Source organism: Trichomycterus rosablanca, chromosome 10, assembly GCF_030014385.1.
Source record: "Trichomycterus rosablanca isolate fTriRos1 chromosome 10, fTriRos1.hap1, whole genome shotgun sequence".
Classification (NCBI taxonomy): domain Eukaryota; kingdom Metazoa; phylum Chordata; class Actinopteri; order Siluriformes; family Trichomycteridae; genus Trichomycterus; species Trichomycterus rosablanca.
The window spans coordinates 24,225,688-24,244,738 of record NC_085997.1 but is presented as its reverse complement, the minus strand read 5'-3'; the positions used below and the strand labels follow the sequence as shown (position 1 = coordinate 24,244,738).

Genomic DNA, 19,051 nt, shown 5'->3' with positions numbered 1-19,051 from the left:
AATGATACTAAATGAAACTAAGCTAAAATTGCATAGTAGACTATTGCATAATAAAGGGGCTCATTATTATGTAAACACACAACTTTAATATGTTTACAGGGACAGTGAATTTAAGGGTAAGTTTAAACAAAGTATTAGTGAATCTTAATCTAATTTGTTGTTTAATGTGGTTGAAATTACTTAAAATACAAATAAAACTCACTCATTAATAAAGACTCCTGTGTCATCACACTGACATGTTAGTGTAAAAATGTACAAAATAAAAAGCACCGGACCCCCTCATTGTATGGATCAAGTATTTAGGTCTCTGCTATTGCTGACTTAATTATTTATGTTTTTTTCAGTGTTACATGTCACTATTTTCAAAGATACCTTTATTGTCACATTAACCTTATGCAATGGGAACCATAATTTAGACTAAGTAGGTTTGTACCTAGGAACATAGGTGCATGAAAGATAGAAAAGCTGTGACCACTTTAATTAACCCTAATTAGGCAGTGGGCTCACAGAAGCCCTAGTAAACAAAAAGGTTAAGACAGATTAGCACACTATTGCATAGTAAAATACATCTAAAGAAGGGGCTCATTACAATGCAAACACACAGCTTTAATATGTTTACATGGACAGGGACAGTGAATTTAAGGGTAAGTTTAAACAAAGTATTAGTGAATCTTATTGTCTTAATTTGTTATTTAATGTGGTTATTTAATATGTTTACAGGAACAGTGAATTTAAGGGAAAGTTTAAACAAATTATTAGTAATTATTAGTCTTATTTTTTATTTAATGTGTATTACTTAAAATACAAATAAAATTCACTTTCATTAATAAAGAACATTAATCTAACTCATGCATCATCACACTGACATGTAAGTGTAAAACATGTACAAAATAAAAAGCACTGGACCCCCTCAGCTGCACTGGACCCCCTTGTTGTATGGGTCAAGTATTTAGGTCTTTACTATTGCTGACTTATTTATTTATGTTTTTTCAGTATCACACACTGTATGCTTAAAGGTCATTATCTTCAAAGATACCATTATTGTCAGGTCAATCTTATGCAATGGGAACCATGTTTTAGACTAAGTAGGTTTGTACCTAGGAACATAGGTGCATAAAAGATGAGAAAGCTGTGACTATTTTAATTAACCCTAATTAGGCAGTGGGCTCTCAGAAGTGCTAGTAAACAAAAAGGTTAAGACAGATTAGCATAGCAGACTATTCCATAGTAAAATACGTCTAAAGAAGGAGCTCATTACGATGTAAACACACAGCTTTAATATGTTTACATGGACAGGGACAGTGCATTTAAATGAAAGTTCAAACAAAGTAGGTTAAATACTGGCTATGAATACTTAGCCCTTGTGTTGATTTGCAACTTCATTCATATTTTAAGAAACCAAATAAGTCTTTGAGTTATGGTTATGTTTATTTTGATGAAAATTAAAGAAAATTGAAAAAAGCAGACTGGCTTCAGTACTTGGCTTTATATGGGGTCGTTAACCTTTCTCACATGACAGTATTGCATTATTTTCAAGACTTATTTTTATGTGGTACACCATTTTTTAAAGCAATACCTAGACGGCCTATAAAGAATGCAGTGTTTTGTTTTTGTCTGTCATGCGGATTAAAACCAACAGAAATAAGATTTTTTAACAGAGTAAATGCACACACTTTTTAGGATGATCAGTGATTAAAATAATTTTTATTATCTATGTACTCAGTTTTGGTCTTGACAGTTCCTATTCATGTAATTTTTGCATTTTTATGATGGAAATTTACATTTTCTGACCACTGTCTGCTCATTCACATATTTATCTGAATAGCCATTCATGCTGCGGCAACACAGCGCATTAGATCAAACAGATATGGGTCAAGAGCTCTAAATATTATTCATGTGAAACATCAGAATAGGGGAAATGTTTTCTGAGTAGCTGTGACCAGGGTATGGTTGTTGGTGCCAGACAGGATGGTTTGTCAGAAACCAGCCCTTCTGGGATTTTCATGCTCAACAGTTCATGTAGTTTATGCAGTAAAAACAAAAAAGACATTTCAGAATGCACAACAAATCAAACATTAATTCAGATGTGCTATAACAGCAGAAAACCACATTGGATTCCACACTAATCAGCCAAGTACAAGGGTACCAAAACTGAACAGTTTAGGACTGGAAGAACATTACCTGGTCTAATTAATTAACATTTGTCCTGTGATGTGTAGGTATTAGGGTAAAAATATGGATTTTATGGACCACCTAATATATAAGATAATATAAGATGTTTTCTTCGCACAAACAGGTCCCCATAAATCACTCAATATATTATTACTGAATGCCACATAATTGAGTATAATTGCTGACTATGTGCATCTGGCCAGAAGTCACTTTAAACTGATTTTTATAAACATGACAATAAGTTCAGTGTATTTAAGTCTCCTTCCTAGTCACCAGATCTGGATCCAGATTTTAAGTTGTGGTGGAATGAGAGATTCACAGCATGAATGTTCAGCAATAACAAAAACAAACAGGTAAACATGGAACAAATGAGTGTATATGATTATTTTATGGATTTTTCAGGACAATCATGGGCCCCCATGGTATTAACCGGGCTGTGCAAAGACTTGAATTCTCTGACTGCAGACAAGGACTCGGTAAGGGTCAAAAATGTTTTATAGTTAATGGAATGATTTGATGAAAAATAAAATGTTTACCATGTTTTACTTATTACCAAAATAGTTGTTTTACTAAAGCATTTTTACTAAAGCTTTAAGGTTAATGTGTAATATACAGGTATGTAATAGATAATAATGTAATAGATAATGTAATAGATAATAATGTAATGAATGTTAATGTAATAGAAGTATATATGAAGAAAAGTATTGGAACACTTTCTAAATATTGAATCCATGTGTTTCAGCCGTAACAGTTGCTCACAGGTGTTATAAATCAGTTTTATGAAGAAAATGATGTGCTTTCAACAGTTTGCATGACTGTAATCCTGTGCACAAAGCAAGGTCTATACAGACATGAAGAAAAGCTAAGTTTAAAGAAACTCCAGTGGCCTGTACAGAGCCCTGATCTCATCCCTGAACAGCTTTAAAATGAACTGGAACATCAATTGAGGCTTTCTTGACCAACGTTAGTGACCAGCCAGACAAATGCTTTTTTTATCACTGAATAGGCACAAATTCCCACAGATATACTTCAAAGCTTTGTGAGAAGCTTTCTCAGACGAATGGTGTTAGATCACATAGAGGTCACTTTATTTTAGTGCTATTTGTTTTTGAAATGGGATGTCCAACAAGCTCAGGGTCAGGTGGCCAACTTCTTTCTACTTTTGTCCATATTGTGTATTATGCAGTATTATTCATTACTTACAGGCTCCTACTTAGTAGTGATAGCTTCTATAGTCTCTACCCTTAACCTCAAACACTACACATTTTTTCACCTACAATTGAAGTTCATAAAAAGGATGCTAAATTCTTTCTTTCTTTTTCTCTCTCTCTCTCTCTCTCTCTCTCTCTCTCTCTCTCTCTCTCTCTCTCTCTCTCTCTCTCTCTCTCTCTCTCTCTCTCTTTCTTTCTTTCTTTCTTTCTTTCAATTAATTGAATAAGCTTACTGCTTTTCTTTTGGCTGTTTGATGGTTAATATACTATACCGAGCCTTTCCTTCTCTCTGTCAGGTGTTAAGATCATTGGAGGTTACAAAGAGCTGAGTGGTGAAGAGTTCGGCATTTTTATTAAGCGAGTGTTACCAGGTGGTGTGGCTGCACAGGATGGTATGTTGGTAATTGTCCACATTGTTTATCACATTACTGGGCCATTATTACAATAGGCCAAAATTTTCCTCAGGTAGGTAGCGCTTAGAATGAACTAAATGCAAAATAAGGTTTGTTTACGTCATACAGAGCAACAACTAGATGTTACCTTTCCTGTTAACGTGCTTCTTACACAACGTATAATTCTGTGTACATTAGTCTTAGATATACATGTTTTAATAGGTGCCATGGTAGGAATTTCATTGTAAAGCTCACAGCATTTGTAAACACCCTCTTTGTGAAGATATGATTAGGTTTCATTTAAATTACATTGTCCTAATTTTAAATGTATCCAATTTATTCTGTGCAATTTGCCAACGCCTGTTGCTAGCATAGCACTTGAACTCTAGTCTTAGAGATGGTGAGGACTAGCTTTTAAGACATTTTTGGGGCTGTATTTTTGGGTCATTTAGAAACTTCACACTCAGATGACACAGTTGTCTAGCACTTTAGCCAGCCATTGCTGAGATGTTGAGCTCTCAAGTTCGAATCTCAGCCTTTGCTATCAGCCGAGTGGGCGCTTACACTACACTAACATAATTGGCTATGTCTGGGGGTGGGAGGACCAAAGGGATTCCACATTGCTGCTTCAATTGTGACCCTAGCTGGCTGGTTGAAGGTGCCTGCACAGAGAGTGGGATAGTGAAGATCAGTGCGTGACTGTCTATATGTGATACTGATCCCTTTGTGAACCCTCATCAGGCAGGTGAAAAGAGGAGGTTGGCTACTAAACATGTGTCAGAGGGGGCGTGTGTTAAGTACAGCCCTCTTCGGTCAGAGCAAGAGTCTGCAGCAGTAGATGAGAAATACAAGTGGGACATTGGATATGACTAGATTGGGAGAAAAGGAAAAATGCATAAATAGAATAATAATTTTGAAAAAAGGACTTAAGACCCTGTGCAATCCTGATTAGAACAAAGCAGTTAATAAAATAAATAAATAAAAAACAATTTAAAAAATTTACATTAACATACATTTAATTTAACATTTTGTTTGTCAAACATCTCATGTAAGATCCTAAACATCTTAAATATTGCAGACTGAAATCCATTAATCATCTCATAAATGGAATAACATCCAAAATAAGCAGTTTATTTATTAAAATTATGAGTTTTTAAGTTTAGGACAACTTAATGCTGGTTCGGTACATTAGATAAGTGCCTGATAATTGGAATAACATGAATGTTGTTTTTACCAGGACGACTTAAAGCCGGTGACCTTATTTTAGATGTCAACAACGTGAATTTAGGAGGAGTAACAAATGAAAGGTATGTATTGTCTGTGTTGTGATGATGTCTCTCTCTGCATATTTTATTCTGTTAATCTATAAGATTGTGTATAAAAAGTAAAAGAAAAAGGTCAGAGCCTTTCAACTTGTTACCCGAATGTAAAAACAACAACAACTTTAATCTTATGCAACACATGAGATTAGTGGACAGTGGAGGCCTAGTGGGTAGAGCTTTGGGCTATCAATCCAAAGGTTGAGAGTTTGAGAGTTTGTTATGCAAGGTCCTTAACCCTCTCAGCTCCAAGTGTGCCGTACAATGGCTGACTCTGTGCTCTGACCCCAGCTTCCCGCAAAAAGCACAGTAAAATATCTAATCAGTAAATACAGCTGATGTACTATGTATTCCTTCTCTTTATTATTCACATTATAGACAAAATCATTAATAAATTATTTGCTTGTTTGGAATACATTTTCTTGGCTATATTTTGTTAGGGCAGTGGAGATCCTGCGCACGGCTTCAGCCACAAACCACATGTCTCTTCTGATTGCTCGAGATGAAGAGTCCAGGTATGTTTTGTTTCATTTTTGTCAAGGTTGCAGAAGTCTTGTTCCACAAGGAAACACTAGGTGCAAAGCAGAAGTACCTTGGACAAGGTGTCAATCCATTGCAGGACATTGCTTTGGCCATCCATTATCTTAGACGTAGCTAATCATGTATGTGTAGACACCCAGCCGGCTGATAGTACTGTTGAGGTTTGAACCTCAGCGGTAGTGGGCTAGCGTAATAGACCTCTGCACCACCCGAGCTCCCCAAATCCAGGTATATATAAAATAATGGAACATTGAAATGAAAAGTCTAATAGTATGTAAACATCCATCCTAATTATTAAAATTAGGTGCTAACAGGTGTATTATATAAACAATTATAAAAAAAAAAGTACAGTGATACCTTGAAACTCAACATCAGTTGGTTCTGGGAGTGGCGTTGAGTTTAAAAGGCGTTGAGTTTCAAGGAATTTTTCCCATAAGGATGTCTGGGAAACGTGTGAATGGAGCCGTAACAGTGCCAGACCTCACAGGGCTCTTTTGACTAAATAGGTACATATTTCCATAGACACACACCAAAAAACTCTTTAAACTTTTCCAAAAGAGTAAAACAAATAGGCTGTTAAAGCTACAAAGTAGAACAACTACATTTAAATACCCATTGTTTTGAAAGGAGATTCTCAACTAGCTTATTGTCACATGGCCACATACTTTGGACCACATTGTTTATTGTGCAATATAGTGCAATATGTATTGCACATTTTATAGTGGTATTACACTCTGGATAACAAAACATTAGTTTGTCAGGTAATCCTATTAATAAAAATACCTAATAATATTAGGTACTAATACATTAGCAGCTTATAGAACATTAGTATCTAATAATACATTAGTACCTAATAATTTTCCTAATACATCAGCAACATTACGGATTTGTTACTTAATGGGAATTGTTGGCATAAAATCACAGTGTTTCTTTACGTTGTGTTTAAGACAATATGTTATGTATAGTATTGTCCTGCATTGCTAGTTTTGTGTTGCGGGAAATGATCCTAATTACTCAACCTAGCTGCTGTTTTAAATTAAGCAGCACTGAATAACTGGTGGTTGCTTTCCAGAGCAGCTGTCAGAATCTGATGACTTTTTAACTGTGTTGGCATTCTGCTGGTCTCTGGGACTCTAAGCTGGTACACTCTAAGCTTGAGGCTGAATACATCCTGACATATTAGGGCCACCAGTCAATCAGATGCTACAGGACACAAACAAACATCTCAGCTAATGCACAACTCACTGATTGTTAAAAACAAATCTCTACATGTGCCATATCCTGTGTCTGCTTGGTTGTTGATTTCCCAATTTTGATTGGTATGGTGGTGCAGCTGCTAAAACATTGGTTTCTGTTGGTTTGCCCCTAATAGTACAGTTTTAGCCCCTTATATAACATGCAGAAATCATTAGAAACACTCAGAGCTAATTCCTGATAGTAAAAACACTGTGTCAGTAAAGGCACTCTCTTAGTTTCTGGGATAATGGTGTTGTATAGGTGTCTGTCCATGCTGCACACGGCGGTTACGCTGGATATTAGCTGGTGGTTATAATAATGTGACTCAACTGTGTATATTGCCATTACAAAGACAAGAAATACAAATAGTGTCTAAAAGTGCCCACAAGACTGAGAACACATATGAAAGCACATAAAAATATAGAAAAAAAAACATTTGTTGTAAATCATGCTGGCCAGTCAGTTATATTTTAACTGTACAGTAAATTTCCCCAATAAAATGTTTAAGCACAAGAAAAATCTAATCATGACTCATAATGGTATGTAAGGGAAGATTTTGATTTGATATTAAAGCAGCACATTTTTTAATCATTTATTCATAATATATATAACAAGAACCAAAGTAAACAAACAATAGAGTGAAACCAGTATGTGTGTGTGTGTTTTTAGGAGAGAATTTGCTGAACTTATGGAAAAATATGGCTCCAATAGCAATACCAGCTCAGCGTTTGACAAGATTTCCCCTGTTCCTCAATCCACAGGTATTTTTATTTACACTACTACAATACATCAGAATAGTTTTATGTACTTTAAAATGGGGCTTAAAAGACTCAGATTTATTAGTAGTTTATACCAGGTCTATACAAGGAATCAGTGGGCTTTGATTTATCACCAGACGGCCAAAGATTTAAGAGCCTTTACATGGTCACTGCTAATGTGCCCTTTGAGCAACCCTTTTATTCCTACTTTACCAACCTCGTGTACCCCCATGCTGTGCACACAACACTGCAGCCAAAGAAAAGAGCAAGGAATACCAAAGGATATACAGTGTTGTGTAAAAGTAAATGTCCCCTTTAAGATTGATTTTGTTATTACATGTTTGACACAATTAATGATTAAAATCATTAAACAAAATATAAAAAACATATATCAAACCCGAGTGAGAAATACTTTAGTAAAAGACAATTTTATTTATTTAGGAAACATAGCAAGCCAAAATTTGGATTAAAAAATTAATCACACTTAAGGTTACTGACCTAACCAGTCTGTCAATTTAGCTCATTTAACACAGCCTGGCTTGATTTCAGCCAGACATGTAGAATATAAATCTCACCATGAATCAAAGTCAAGCAGTCACATTTGAATTTATACAGAAACACTATTCCACAATCTAATTTTTAAAAATCCAGATTAACTAAACAGGTTGTTACATATCAACTTGAAACTTTTATAATGGTTCAGCAAATGGTAAATGGTAAAGCTTTATTTTATCCTTCAGGCCACCCAAGGAGGATGGGGGTCCCTGCTGAGTCTGGTTCCTCTCAAGGTTTCTTCCTGTATTTTTGAGGGAGTTTTCCCTTGCCACTGTTGCCCTCGGCTTGCTCAACAGGGGTTTTTGGTCTGTTGGTCCTGGATTCTGTAAAGTTGCTTTGAGACAATGTTTATTATAAAAAGCTCTATACAAATAAATTTGACTTGACTTTATTCACGAAGTCCCAAAAATCCCACAAACATCTAATGAACTGCAAATGTGGCCAGCCTTTGTTAGGTTTAGTGTTTAAATCTCAAAAGAAATTAGACACAATAGGACTAGGAGGAAAACACACCTCACCAATAGAAAGATCAGCACCCATCTCATATTTGCAAAAAAAGCTCTTTAATAGTCCTTAGCATGTCTTATGATGTTCTATGGAAAGAAAAAAAGTAACTTTTGGACAACAAGCGTTTGTTAAAAAATAAAAAAACAGCAAAACATTTCATGGTAAGAATGTAAGGTGATGGTGTGGGGGTGCTTTGCTGCATTGAGACCTTGTCAGCTTGTCATTATTAAGGTAATGATACATTCTACACACTACCAAATGATTTAAGGCAACCATAGGGTCATCAGTCTGTAAGCTGAAGCTAAGGTATAATTTGTTTATGCAGCAAAACTAGGATTTAAGACACAAAAGCTAGTTTACAACAAAGTTTTGACTTAAAACCAATAGATGCTGTAATAGGACCTGAAACACTAAAAAAGAAAATCTAATGCAGGGTGGTTACTTATTTATGGTATTATATTTACTCTCAGTGTATAGTGCACAAACCAAAGAGCGTCTTTATAAAAATACTATTTATTGAACTATGTCTCATTTCTAGGCAAGCTTACTGACACTGCTTCATCGTCATCATCATCTAGATCAACAAGTCCTCAGATTTTGAGCCCTAAAGACTGTAGCACTGCTTCAGTTATTCCTCAGGTCTGCAGGTAAGAGCTACACAGTGGAACTTTGTATCATTTTAAATTAAAAAGTAGGTTTACTTACTGAGGTTACATTAAAATATTATTAATATACTGTATGAGATGACATGTGCACAGGTATTGTTAAATACATTTCTAAGCTAATCAAAGAGTTTGTTTCTAAGGTGTATTTCTGAACAGACTGACTGCTTTGCTTGCACAGGTGGAAAATACAAACTGCTTCAAGTAAAAAAAAAAACAGAAATTATTCTGTACATGTGAATATATTTTTCTCTTCCCTCAGTGACTGCATGATTCAGATGATATGTGTTGCAAAGGGAACAGGCCTGGGCTTGGTCATAAAAGGTGGTGCAAACCGTGCAGAGGGGCCAATGGTGTTCATTCAGGAAATCGTTCCTGGAGGTGATTGCCAAAGGGTAAATCTGCATGACTATCAGCATTTTAATTCATAGAAATATGGGAAATTGTCTTACTTTGAGTAAGATTAGCAGATGATTGTGCTTAGGCAATGCAAAAAAAGTTAAAATCTAATAATTACATGACTGCTTCTGGCCAATGAGAGGTTTGGCATTTTCTTCCTATGTTCATGTGGGCTTGCTTGGAGTAATACAGTTTTTATGCACTTAAAAACATGCCAAATGTGGACCCGCTACTCTACTATCTTGAATTACTGCACTTTTCTAAACACACTGGCTATAAATGAGAAGCCAGAGACATCTTTAATACGAGAGATCTTCAAAAAGTTTCTGCACTTGTATATTTTGGTTGGAAACAGTGAGGGCGGGAGGAGTAGTAATTAGTCGTATCTGAGAGACTGAGAGACTTTATAGTCTGCCATATAGCGCCATCTGATTTCCACCTCTTTGAACCAGTCAAAGAAGCTTTAAGGCATCAGTGCATCAGTGGCTACATACTAAACCAAAAACATTTTTTGCTGATGGCATTAAAAAGTTGGTATGATGCTGGGACAAATGCACTGGAAGGTGACTATGTAGAAAAGTGATGTAATTTTTAAATTCTTAATAAATAGAGTTAAAAAAGTGAGGAAACTTTTTGAAGAACATATAAGACAGGAACAGGGGGACTAAAAAAATCAAGAAAATTATACAGTTTAATAACACATAAATGAATATGTTTGATTAAATTCATTTTTAATAATTTCTAATTAAAATGTCTATTTGTATTGTCTTGATTTTTGCTTTTTTCTTCCTCTGCTATGTGGCTTTTTAGGATGGAAGACTAAAAGCAGGAGATCAACTCATATCAATCAACAAAGAGTCTCTAATAGGAGTGACACATGAAGAGGCTAAAAGCATACTTACCAGAACAAAACTCAGGTAATTTATTTTTGCACATTTCTTGCACATTTCTGCAACCGTACTGTCAGTTTTACATGTATTCATAATCTAATGTAGAGAATTAAGCAAAGCTCGACTAGTGTGATGTCACTAAAGAGTGCTTGAAGCAGTTGTAGCTTAGCAGTTAAGGTACTGGACTAGTAATGCCACTGTTGGGCCTTTGAGCAAGGCCCTTAACCTGCAGTTGCTTAGATAATATACTGTCACAGTACTGTAAGTGGCTTTGGATAACAGCGTCTGCAAAGTGCCATAAATGTACATGGAAATGCTTTATTCTTCTGTTACCTGCAGCTTGCACATGATTATTAGAGAAATATGCTAAAATGTAAACATAAAAATTAATGCAATGTTAGCGACCACAAATAATATAAAAACATTTCTGCCCTTTTCTTTGAGTGCATTTTAAATACTTACAAAACATCAATCGGCATGCACAAATTAATGAATGTTGTGATGTCACTGTGTATGTTACCTATTCGTGTGTAAATGATTTTTGGAAAAATCCATTTTCAGTGTCCTGGAATAACCTAAAATGTATTCCTGTGGATGGAGGACAAAAGGCAAATAAATAAGCTAAATAATAAGTTAAAAAATCTATATGCTTGTAGACATTGCCTTAATGCCTTAGCAGATTGATCTCTCATTATCATTTATTTTATTTATCAGTATTCTCATTTCATAATTTTAGACCATACCAACTTAATATCCATATAAAGATAAATATACATAGACATTTTTGGTCTTTGGGCTATCAATCAGAAGATTGTTGGTTTAAATCCAGGCTCTGCTATGCAGCCACTATTGGGTCCTTGAGCAAGGCCCTTAACCCTTTCTGATAACCCCAGCTTCCAAACAACATTTCATTGTACTGTACATGTGTATATGTATATATGACAAATTTAGGCAATCTTCATTTACTGATTTGCCAAACAACGAAGTGTACTACAGAAACAGTAAATGACAATTTAACAAATAAGTTAATATACACCTGTAAGTTACTTTTTGACCAATCAGAGTTCATAAAGGTGTTTAGAGCTGACACATGTCTGTCGGTTTGTCCACACAGACCTGACCCCACAGTGGAAATTGCATTTATCAGACGAAGATCTTCTTCTGGATCCAGCAGTGGCCCCCAAAGCCCCATTTCCCTGCAGCCCATGCTCAGTCCAGGTTCCCAGCTTAGACCACTAGCCCTGAGTGGTGTAACTATACCTGTAGGGCTTGTACCCAGGATGTCCCCTAACCACATATCTGGAAGTGAGACACTGCCTTCTGTCAAGCTGACTCAGGTAAGACATGGGATTGAACGAATTCTTTTATTAGGATGCTTTAGTTGTTTAGTAAGTGTAGATAGGGTATATATATATATATATATATATATATATATATATATATATACAGTGTATCACAAAAGTGAGTACACCCCTCACATTTCTGCAAATATTTCATTATATCTTTTCATGGGACAACACTATAGACATGAAACTTGGATATAACTTAGAGTAGTCAGTGTACAGCTTGTATAGCAGTGTAGATTTACTGTCTTCTGAAAATAACTCAACACACAGCCATTAATGTCTAAATAGCTGGCAACATAAGTGAGTACACCCCACAGTGAACATGTCCAAATTGTGCCCAAATGTGTCGTTGTCCCTCCCTGGTGTCATGTGTCAAGGTCCCAGGTGTAAATGGGGAGCAGGGCTGTTAAATTTGGTGTTTTGGGTACAATTTTCTCATACCGGCCACTGGATATTCAACATGGCACCTCATGGCAAAGAACTCTCTGAGGATGTGAGAAATAGAATTGTTGCTCTCCACAAAGATGGCCTGGGCTATAAGAAGATTGCTAACACCCTGAAACTGAGCTACAGCATGGTGGCCAAGGTCATACAGCGGTTTTCCAGGACAGGTTCCACTCGGAACAGGCTTCGCTAGGGTCGACCAAATAAGTTGAGTCCACGTGTTCGGTGTCATATCCAGAGGTTGGCTTTAAAAAATAGACACATGAGTGCTGCCAGCATTGCTGCAGAGGTTGAAGACGTGGGAGGTCAGCCTGTCAGTGCTCAGACCATACGCCGCACACTGCATCAACTCGGTCTGCATGGTCGTCATCCCAGAAGGAAGCTGACGCACAAGAAAGCCCGCAAACAGTTTGCTGAAGACAAGCAGTCCAAGAACATGGATTACTGGAATGCCCTGTGGTCTGACGAGACCAAGATAAACTTGTTTGGCTCAGATGGTGTCCAGCATGTGTGGCGGCGCCCTGGTGAGAAGTACCAAGACAACTGTATCTTGCCTACAGTCAAGCATGGTGGTGGTAGCATCATGGTCTTGGGCTGCATGAGTGTTGCTGGCACTGGGGAGCTGCAGTTCATTGAGGGAAACATGAATTCCAACATGTACTGTGACATTCTGAAACAGAGCATGATCCCCTCCCTTCGAAAACTGGGCCTCATGGCAGTTTTCCAACAGGATAACGACCCCAAACACAACCTCCAAGATGACAACTGCCTTGCTGAGGAAGCTGAAGGTAAAGGTGATGGACTAAACCCAATTGAGCACCTGTGGCGCATCCTCAAGTGGAAGGTGGAGGAGTTCAAGGTGTCTAACATCCACCAGCTCTGTGATGTCATCATGGAGGAGTGGAAGAGGATTCCAGTAGCAACCTGTGCAGCTCTGGTGAATTCCATGCCCAGGAGGGTTAAGGCAGTGCTGGATAATAATGGTGGTCACACAAAATATTGACACTTTGGGCACAATTTGGACATGTTCACTGTGGGGTGTACTCACTTATGTTGCCAGCCATTTAGACATTAATGGCTGTGTGTTGAGTTATTTTCAGAAGACAGTAAATCTACACTGCTATACAAGCTGTACACTGACTACTCTAAGTTATATCCAAGTTTCATGTCTATAGTGTTGTCCCATGAAAAGATATAATGAAATATTTGCAGAAATGTGAGGGGTGTACTCACTTTTGTGATACACTGTATATATATACAGTGGGGCCAAAAAGAATTTAGTCAGCCACTGATTGAGGATTTTTAAAGAATTTATTTGTAAATTATGGTGGAAAATAAGTATTTGGTCACCCACAAACAAGCAAGATTTGTGGCTCTCACAGACCTGTAACTTCTTCTTTAAGAAGCTCTTCTGTCCTCCACTCGTTACCTGTATTAATGGCACCTGTTTGACTTCGTTATCTGTATAAAAGACACCTGTCCACAGCCTCAAACAGTCAACCATGGCCAAGACCAAAGAGCTGTCAAAGGACACCAGGAAGAAAATTGTAGACCTGCACCAGGCTGGGAAGAGTGAATCTACAATAGGCAAGCAGGTTGGTGTGAATAAATCAACTGTGGGAGCAATTGTAAGAAAATGGAAGACATACAAGACCATTGATAATCTCCCTCGATCCCGTGGGGTCAAAATGATCATGAGAACGGTGAGCAAAAATCCCAGAACTACACGGAGGGACCTGATGAATGACCGGCAGAGAGCTGGGACCAAAGTAACAAAGGCTACCATCAGTAACACACTACGCCGAGAGGGACTCAAATCCTGCAGTGCCAGGCGTGTCCCCCTGCTTAAGCCAGTACATGTCCAGGCCCATCTGAAGTTTGCCAGAGAGCTTATGGATGATCCAGAAGAGGATTGGGAGAATATCATGTGGTCAGATGAAACCAAAATGGAACTTTTAGGTAATAACTCAACTCGTCGTGTTTGGAGGAAGAAGAATGCTGAGTAAACACCATACCTACTGTGAAGCATGGGGGTGGAAACATCATGCTTTGGGGCTGTTTTTCTGCAAAGGGGACAGGACGACTGATCCGTGTTAAGGGAAGAATGAACGGGACCATGTATCGTGAGATTTTTAGCCAAAACCTCCTTCCATCAGTGAGAGCATTGAAGATGGAACGTGGCTGGGTCTTCCAGCATGACAATGATCCCAAACACACCGCTCAGGCAATGAAGGAGTGGCTCCGTAAAAAGCATTTCAAGGTCCTGGAGTGGCCTAGCCAGTCTCCAGACCTCAACCCCATAGAAAATGTGTGGAGTCCGTGTTGCCCAGCGACAGCCCCAAAACATCACTGCTCTAGAGAAGATCTGCATGGAGGAATGGGCCAAAATACTAGCTACAGTGTGTGCAAACCAGGTGAAGACTTACAGGAAACGTTTGACCTCTGTCATTGCCAACAAAGGTTATGTTACAAAGTATTGAGTTGAACTTTTGTTATTGACCAAATACTTATTTTCCACCATAATTTACAAATAAATTCTTTAAAAATCCTACAATGTGATTTCCTGGATTTTTTTTTCTCATTTTGTCTCTCATAGTTGAAGTGTACCTATGATGAAAATTACAGACCTCTCTCATCTTTCTAAGTAGGAGAACCTGCACAATCAGTGGCTGACTAAATACTTTTTGGCCCCACTGTATATATATACTATATATATACTATATATATATATATATATATATATATATATACTATATATATATATATATATATATATATATATATATATATATAGTATATTAAAGTGAATTTTGTTTAATCGTGTTTCCAAACAATGGCAACAAGGTTTTCTTTAAAGATTTTAAAAAGGTCCTTGTGAACACAGTTTTTTGTACTGGTTGTAGCTGTGTTTCTTACATTTAACACTAAGACATACTAAATAATTCCAACACTTGAAATTGACACTGTAGCCTTCACAACTTTGTGTTAGACCCTTTTAAATAATTATTAGATAATGACAATGGCTAATATCCATAATTCAGATCAAATTGTTAACCAGCCATACACAAATGTTACTGATAGTTTTGATTCTCAGAAATTTCATATTTGGCGTACATGTATGATCAGCAAAAGTATACTCATGTACTAATTATAATCAATAATAATATTAATACTGTAGTATTATTTAGATATCAGAAGTCATTGGAACACTGTTCACGGGAGGAAACTTAGACAAATATGCAAATCAAGTGTCCAAGACAAGTCTAACAACTGATTTGTCACTTTGTCTACAACTGCTGTAGGTTCGAGCATTACCAGTGAAGTCAGAGCTTTCTTCTGTCACTACATCTGAAAGTGCCTGCACCACTGTTTACAAATCTGGTACTAAAAGTTATTTTTACTGTATCTGCTGTCTAGTTTTTAGCAGGATAAGAAGGATAAATGGTATATGTGTACAGTATCTACTGTATATTAATGCTTTAATGTTCATGATGGTAAATTCTGCCCGCTGATAATTACAACTACTGCACTATTAGCAAAATTGAGTCAATCCAACATTCTGTGATATGGAACATAATTTAGGCTTAACCTGGATTACCTGTCTGCTAGAGTGAAGGATTTTAATTGTTCTGATGAGTGTTTACAGATAATTACAGATAATCCAGCCAAAGGGATCCTGCAATTTCACTTTAAAATGATGAAAATGAATCTCATTAGCATTTTTGCGTAATCCTTCAGGACAGGACAGACATAAACTCATGACAGTTAAGGTCAGGTACTAACAGTGTTACACGAAATGTTATATAGCTTATATAACAGTCCTCTTTGTTTTTGGTCTGGAGCACACGGCGTCCATTTTTTTCCAAAAAGTACCTGGAATGCTGATTCATCTGACCACAATACACGTTTCCACTGTGTGATGGTTCATCCTAGATGCCTCCAAGCCCAGAGAAGTCGACGTCGCTTCTGGACATGGTTAACATAAGGCTTCTTTTTTGCACAGTAAAGTTTTAAGTGGCATTTGTGCATGTAACTCCGTATTGTAGTGCTTGACACAGGTTTGCAAAAGTAATCCCTCACCCATGTGGTTATATCAGCTAAAATCATGACGGTTGAGGTCGGGTACTAACACTGTTATAGCTTTTTCTGCCCAAAATATGCACAGAAGCTTTGCACCCAGGGTTTCCTGGTGGAGCTGGAACCTCCACGACCCTGACCAGGATAAAGCCGTTGATAAAAATAAAATAAAAAAAGCACTAAAAGTGCTGTCAAAAATGTGTAGGATGTTTGATATAGCTCTCTAGTCTTGTGTATTAAAACTGTGAATTAATTTTGTCCTTAAGAAAGTTAGAGTAATGATCTCCAAGTCCCATCATGCTCAGCACTCATCACAATATTTACCTAATTACAAACACCTGTGTCTCATCCTATACCAGATTTTCTCCTCTTCATATAGCCTAAGCACATGGCTTATTTTATGTTTAAAGTACATTTTTGTACAAAGTCATAAGACATTTTGTATGTACATTTAAAATGGACAGATTAATATTGAATAATGGACATAAAAGTGTAATATACTGTAACCATCTTTATCTGCCCATTTAAGACAGACCAGACTGGCCTAATAATAGACATAGACCCTGTGCTTATTGTGGGCATTGATAGCGTAGTGGTTAAAGTAGTCCAATAGTGATCAGAAGGGGGCTGGTTCAAGCTACACCGTTCAAGTATTATCTGGAAAATTGGAGCGTTGAACATACAAGTTTTACAACATGTTCAGAGACTAACTGTTAACTTGAATTTCCAGAGACATGTTTTTTCTCTTCGTCTATAGATGCCACTGCTGCCTGTATGCCCAGTGTTACTCCCACAGCCTCCCAGTTAAAGCCCCCCTCACTTACTTCTAGCAGTCGAATTAAAACAGAGCAGCTAGAGCAGGTTTGTTCCTTACTCCTAGAACGTTCTTTTTTCTACATGTGAATAAAAAGCAGCAAACCAGTGTTAATACAAAAGATTAATGTTGTATCCACAGGTTCTGGAGGCGCTGGGGCTAAAGCCAACTGAATTTCAGCTTCAGACTCTGAGGGAAAGACTCCAGGTGGACCAGGAGAGAACAGTGGCCTATAGAGGTCAGACAACATCTGATTTCAAATTACATGCATTCTATTTACTTTGCCAGAATTATAGGCAGTGTTTTTCTTATGGAAGAAAGTGCAGCGAGTCTTCTACGTATCGGCAGAACCTGCCCCTGGTGGAGGAACTAAGGTACCACAGAAAGTTGTGTACAGTAACATGAGGAGACACAAGGTGGAGATCAAAAGACGTTGGCAGTTTTGTGGCAAAGTACCTTATTGTTATAATAAGGCAGAAGATTTTCAAATAAAGCTCTCTGTATACCAGTCTGTCTGCTTCTCTATCCTCATCTATTAGCATGAGCTGTGGGGAATTGCTCAAAATTATGAGAGGTTCCTCAAAGTTGGTATGGGAAAGTTTAAGGATCCCCAGTGCTGAAACCTGAGGCCATGGACAGAGAAGTCTGAACTGATTATGTCTCCATGCCTCTCAGCAGGATAGGAAGATAAAAAATAGTGTAAAAACATAGTAAGTGTCAAGTTGCATTAAGGAAAATAGCCTTTCTCGCTGGCAGACGGTATTTACTCCGGGTCCACCCACCATTGGTCAGCTGGCGCATAATACTCATATAGTAGAAGTGGGCGACTTTTAAAAATGGAAGGTTTGTTAGTAGAATTTGATTTCTTTTTGCTTGTTGTCATCAGCTTGCAAGAGCGTCCTTGTCTCTACACATGGCTAATGTGATATTACATATTTTTAGCACGGACAGAAAAATTGAAGTACATAAATATTTGTTTTTTGTTTGTGTTTAACCAGATTTTATGACTCTGACAAAGGAACTCTTCAGGTTGACTCTTCAGGTTGAGTCAAGACTGGGACTGCAAACATCTCAACTCACAAATGAAGATCTTAGTGACTCCTCATCAAACCCTCCAGTAGGATTTAATCAATATTTTTATTTTTTTTACATTAAACAACTTGTGTCCCAATAAAAAAAAAGTTATTATGCTATCAGAAGTATACACTGACATAACATCAGAACCACCTCCTTTTTTCTACACTCACTGTTCATTTTATCAGCTCCACTTACAATATAGAAGCACTTTGTAGTTCTACAATTACTGACTGTTTCTCTGCATGCTTTGTTAGCCCCCTTTCATGCTGTTCTCCAATGGTCAGGACCCTCCCAAAACCACTACATTATTTGGGTGGTGGATCATTCTCAGCTCTGCAGTGACACTGACATAGTGGTGGTGTGTTAGTGTGTGTTGTGCTGGCATGAGTGGATAAGACACAGCAATGCTGATGGAGTTTTTAAACACCTCAGTGTCACTGCTGGACTGAGAATAGTCCACCAACCAAAAATATCCAGCCAACAGTATGATCCACTCATACCAGCACAACACACACTAACACACCACCACCTGTCATTGTCACTGCAGTTCTGAGAATCATCCACCACCTAAATAATACCTGCTCTGTAGGGGTCCTGTGGGGGTCCTGACCATTGAATTACAGGGTGAAAAGAGGCTAAAAAGGTATGTAGA

General features: G+C 37.4%; 1 protein-coding gene across 1 annotated transcript in view; it reads left to right on the top strand.

Moving 5' to 3' along the window:
- Positions 1–19,051, top strand: part of stxbp4 (syntaxin binding protein 4) — a 37,510-nt gene that overhangs the window by 418 nt on the left and 18,041 nt on the right. Inside the window, exons 2-14 of the mRNA XM_063003701.1 lie at positions 2,575–2,648; positions 3,680–3,775; positions 5,013–5,082; positions 5,535–5,609; positions 7,540–7,631; positions 9,229–9,337; positions 9,615–9,747; positions 10,562–10,668; positions 11,756–11,978; positions 15,734–15,812; positions 17,266–17,369; positions 17,464–17,560; positions 18,321–18,439. Coding sequence (XP_062859771.1) covers positions 2,575–2,648; positions 3,680–3,775; positions 5,013–5,082; positions 5,535–5,609; positions 7,540–7,631; positions 9,229–9,337; positions 9,615–9,747; positions 10,562–10,668; positions 11,756–11,978; positions 15,734–15,812; positions 17,266–17,369; positions 17,464–17,560; positions 18,321–18,439 — 1,378 coding nt within the window. The remainder of the gene's footprint in view (positions 1–2,574; positions 2,649–3,679; positions 3,776–5,012; positions 5,083–5,534; positions 5,610–7,539; positions 7,632–9,228; positions 9,338–9,614; positions 9,748–10,561; positions 10,669–11,755; positions 11,979–15,733; positions 15,813–17,265; positions 17,370–17,463; positions 17,561–18,320; positions 18,440–19,051) is intronic.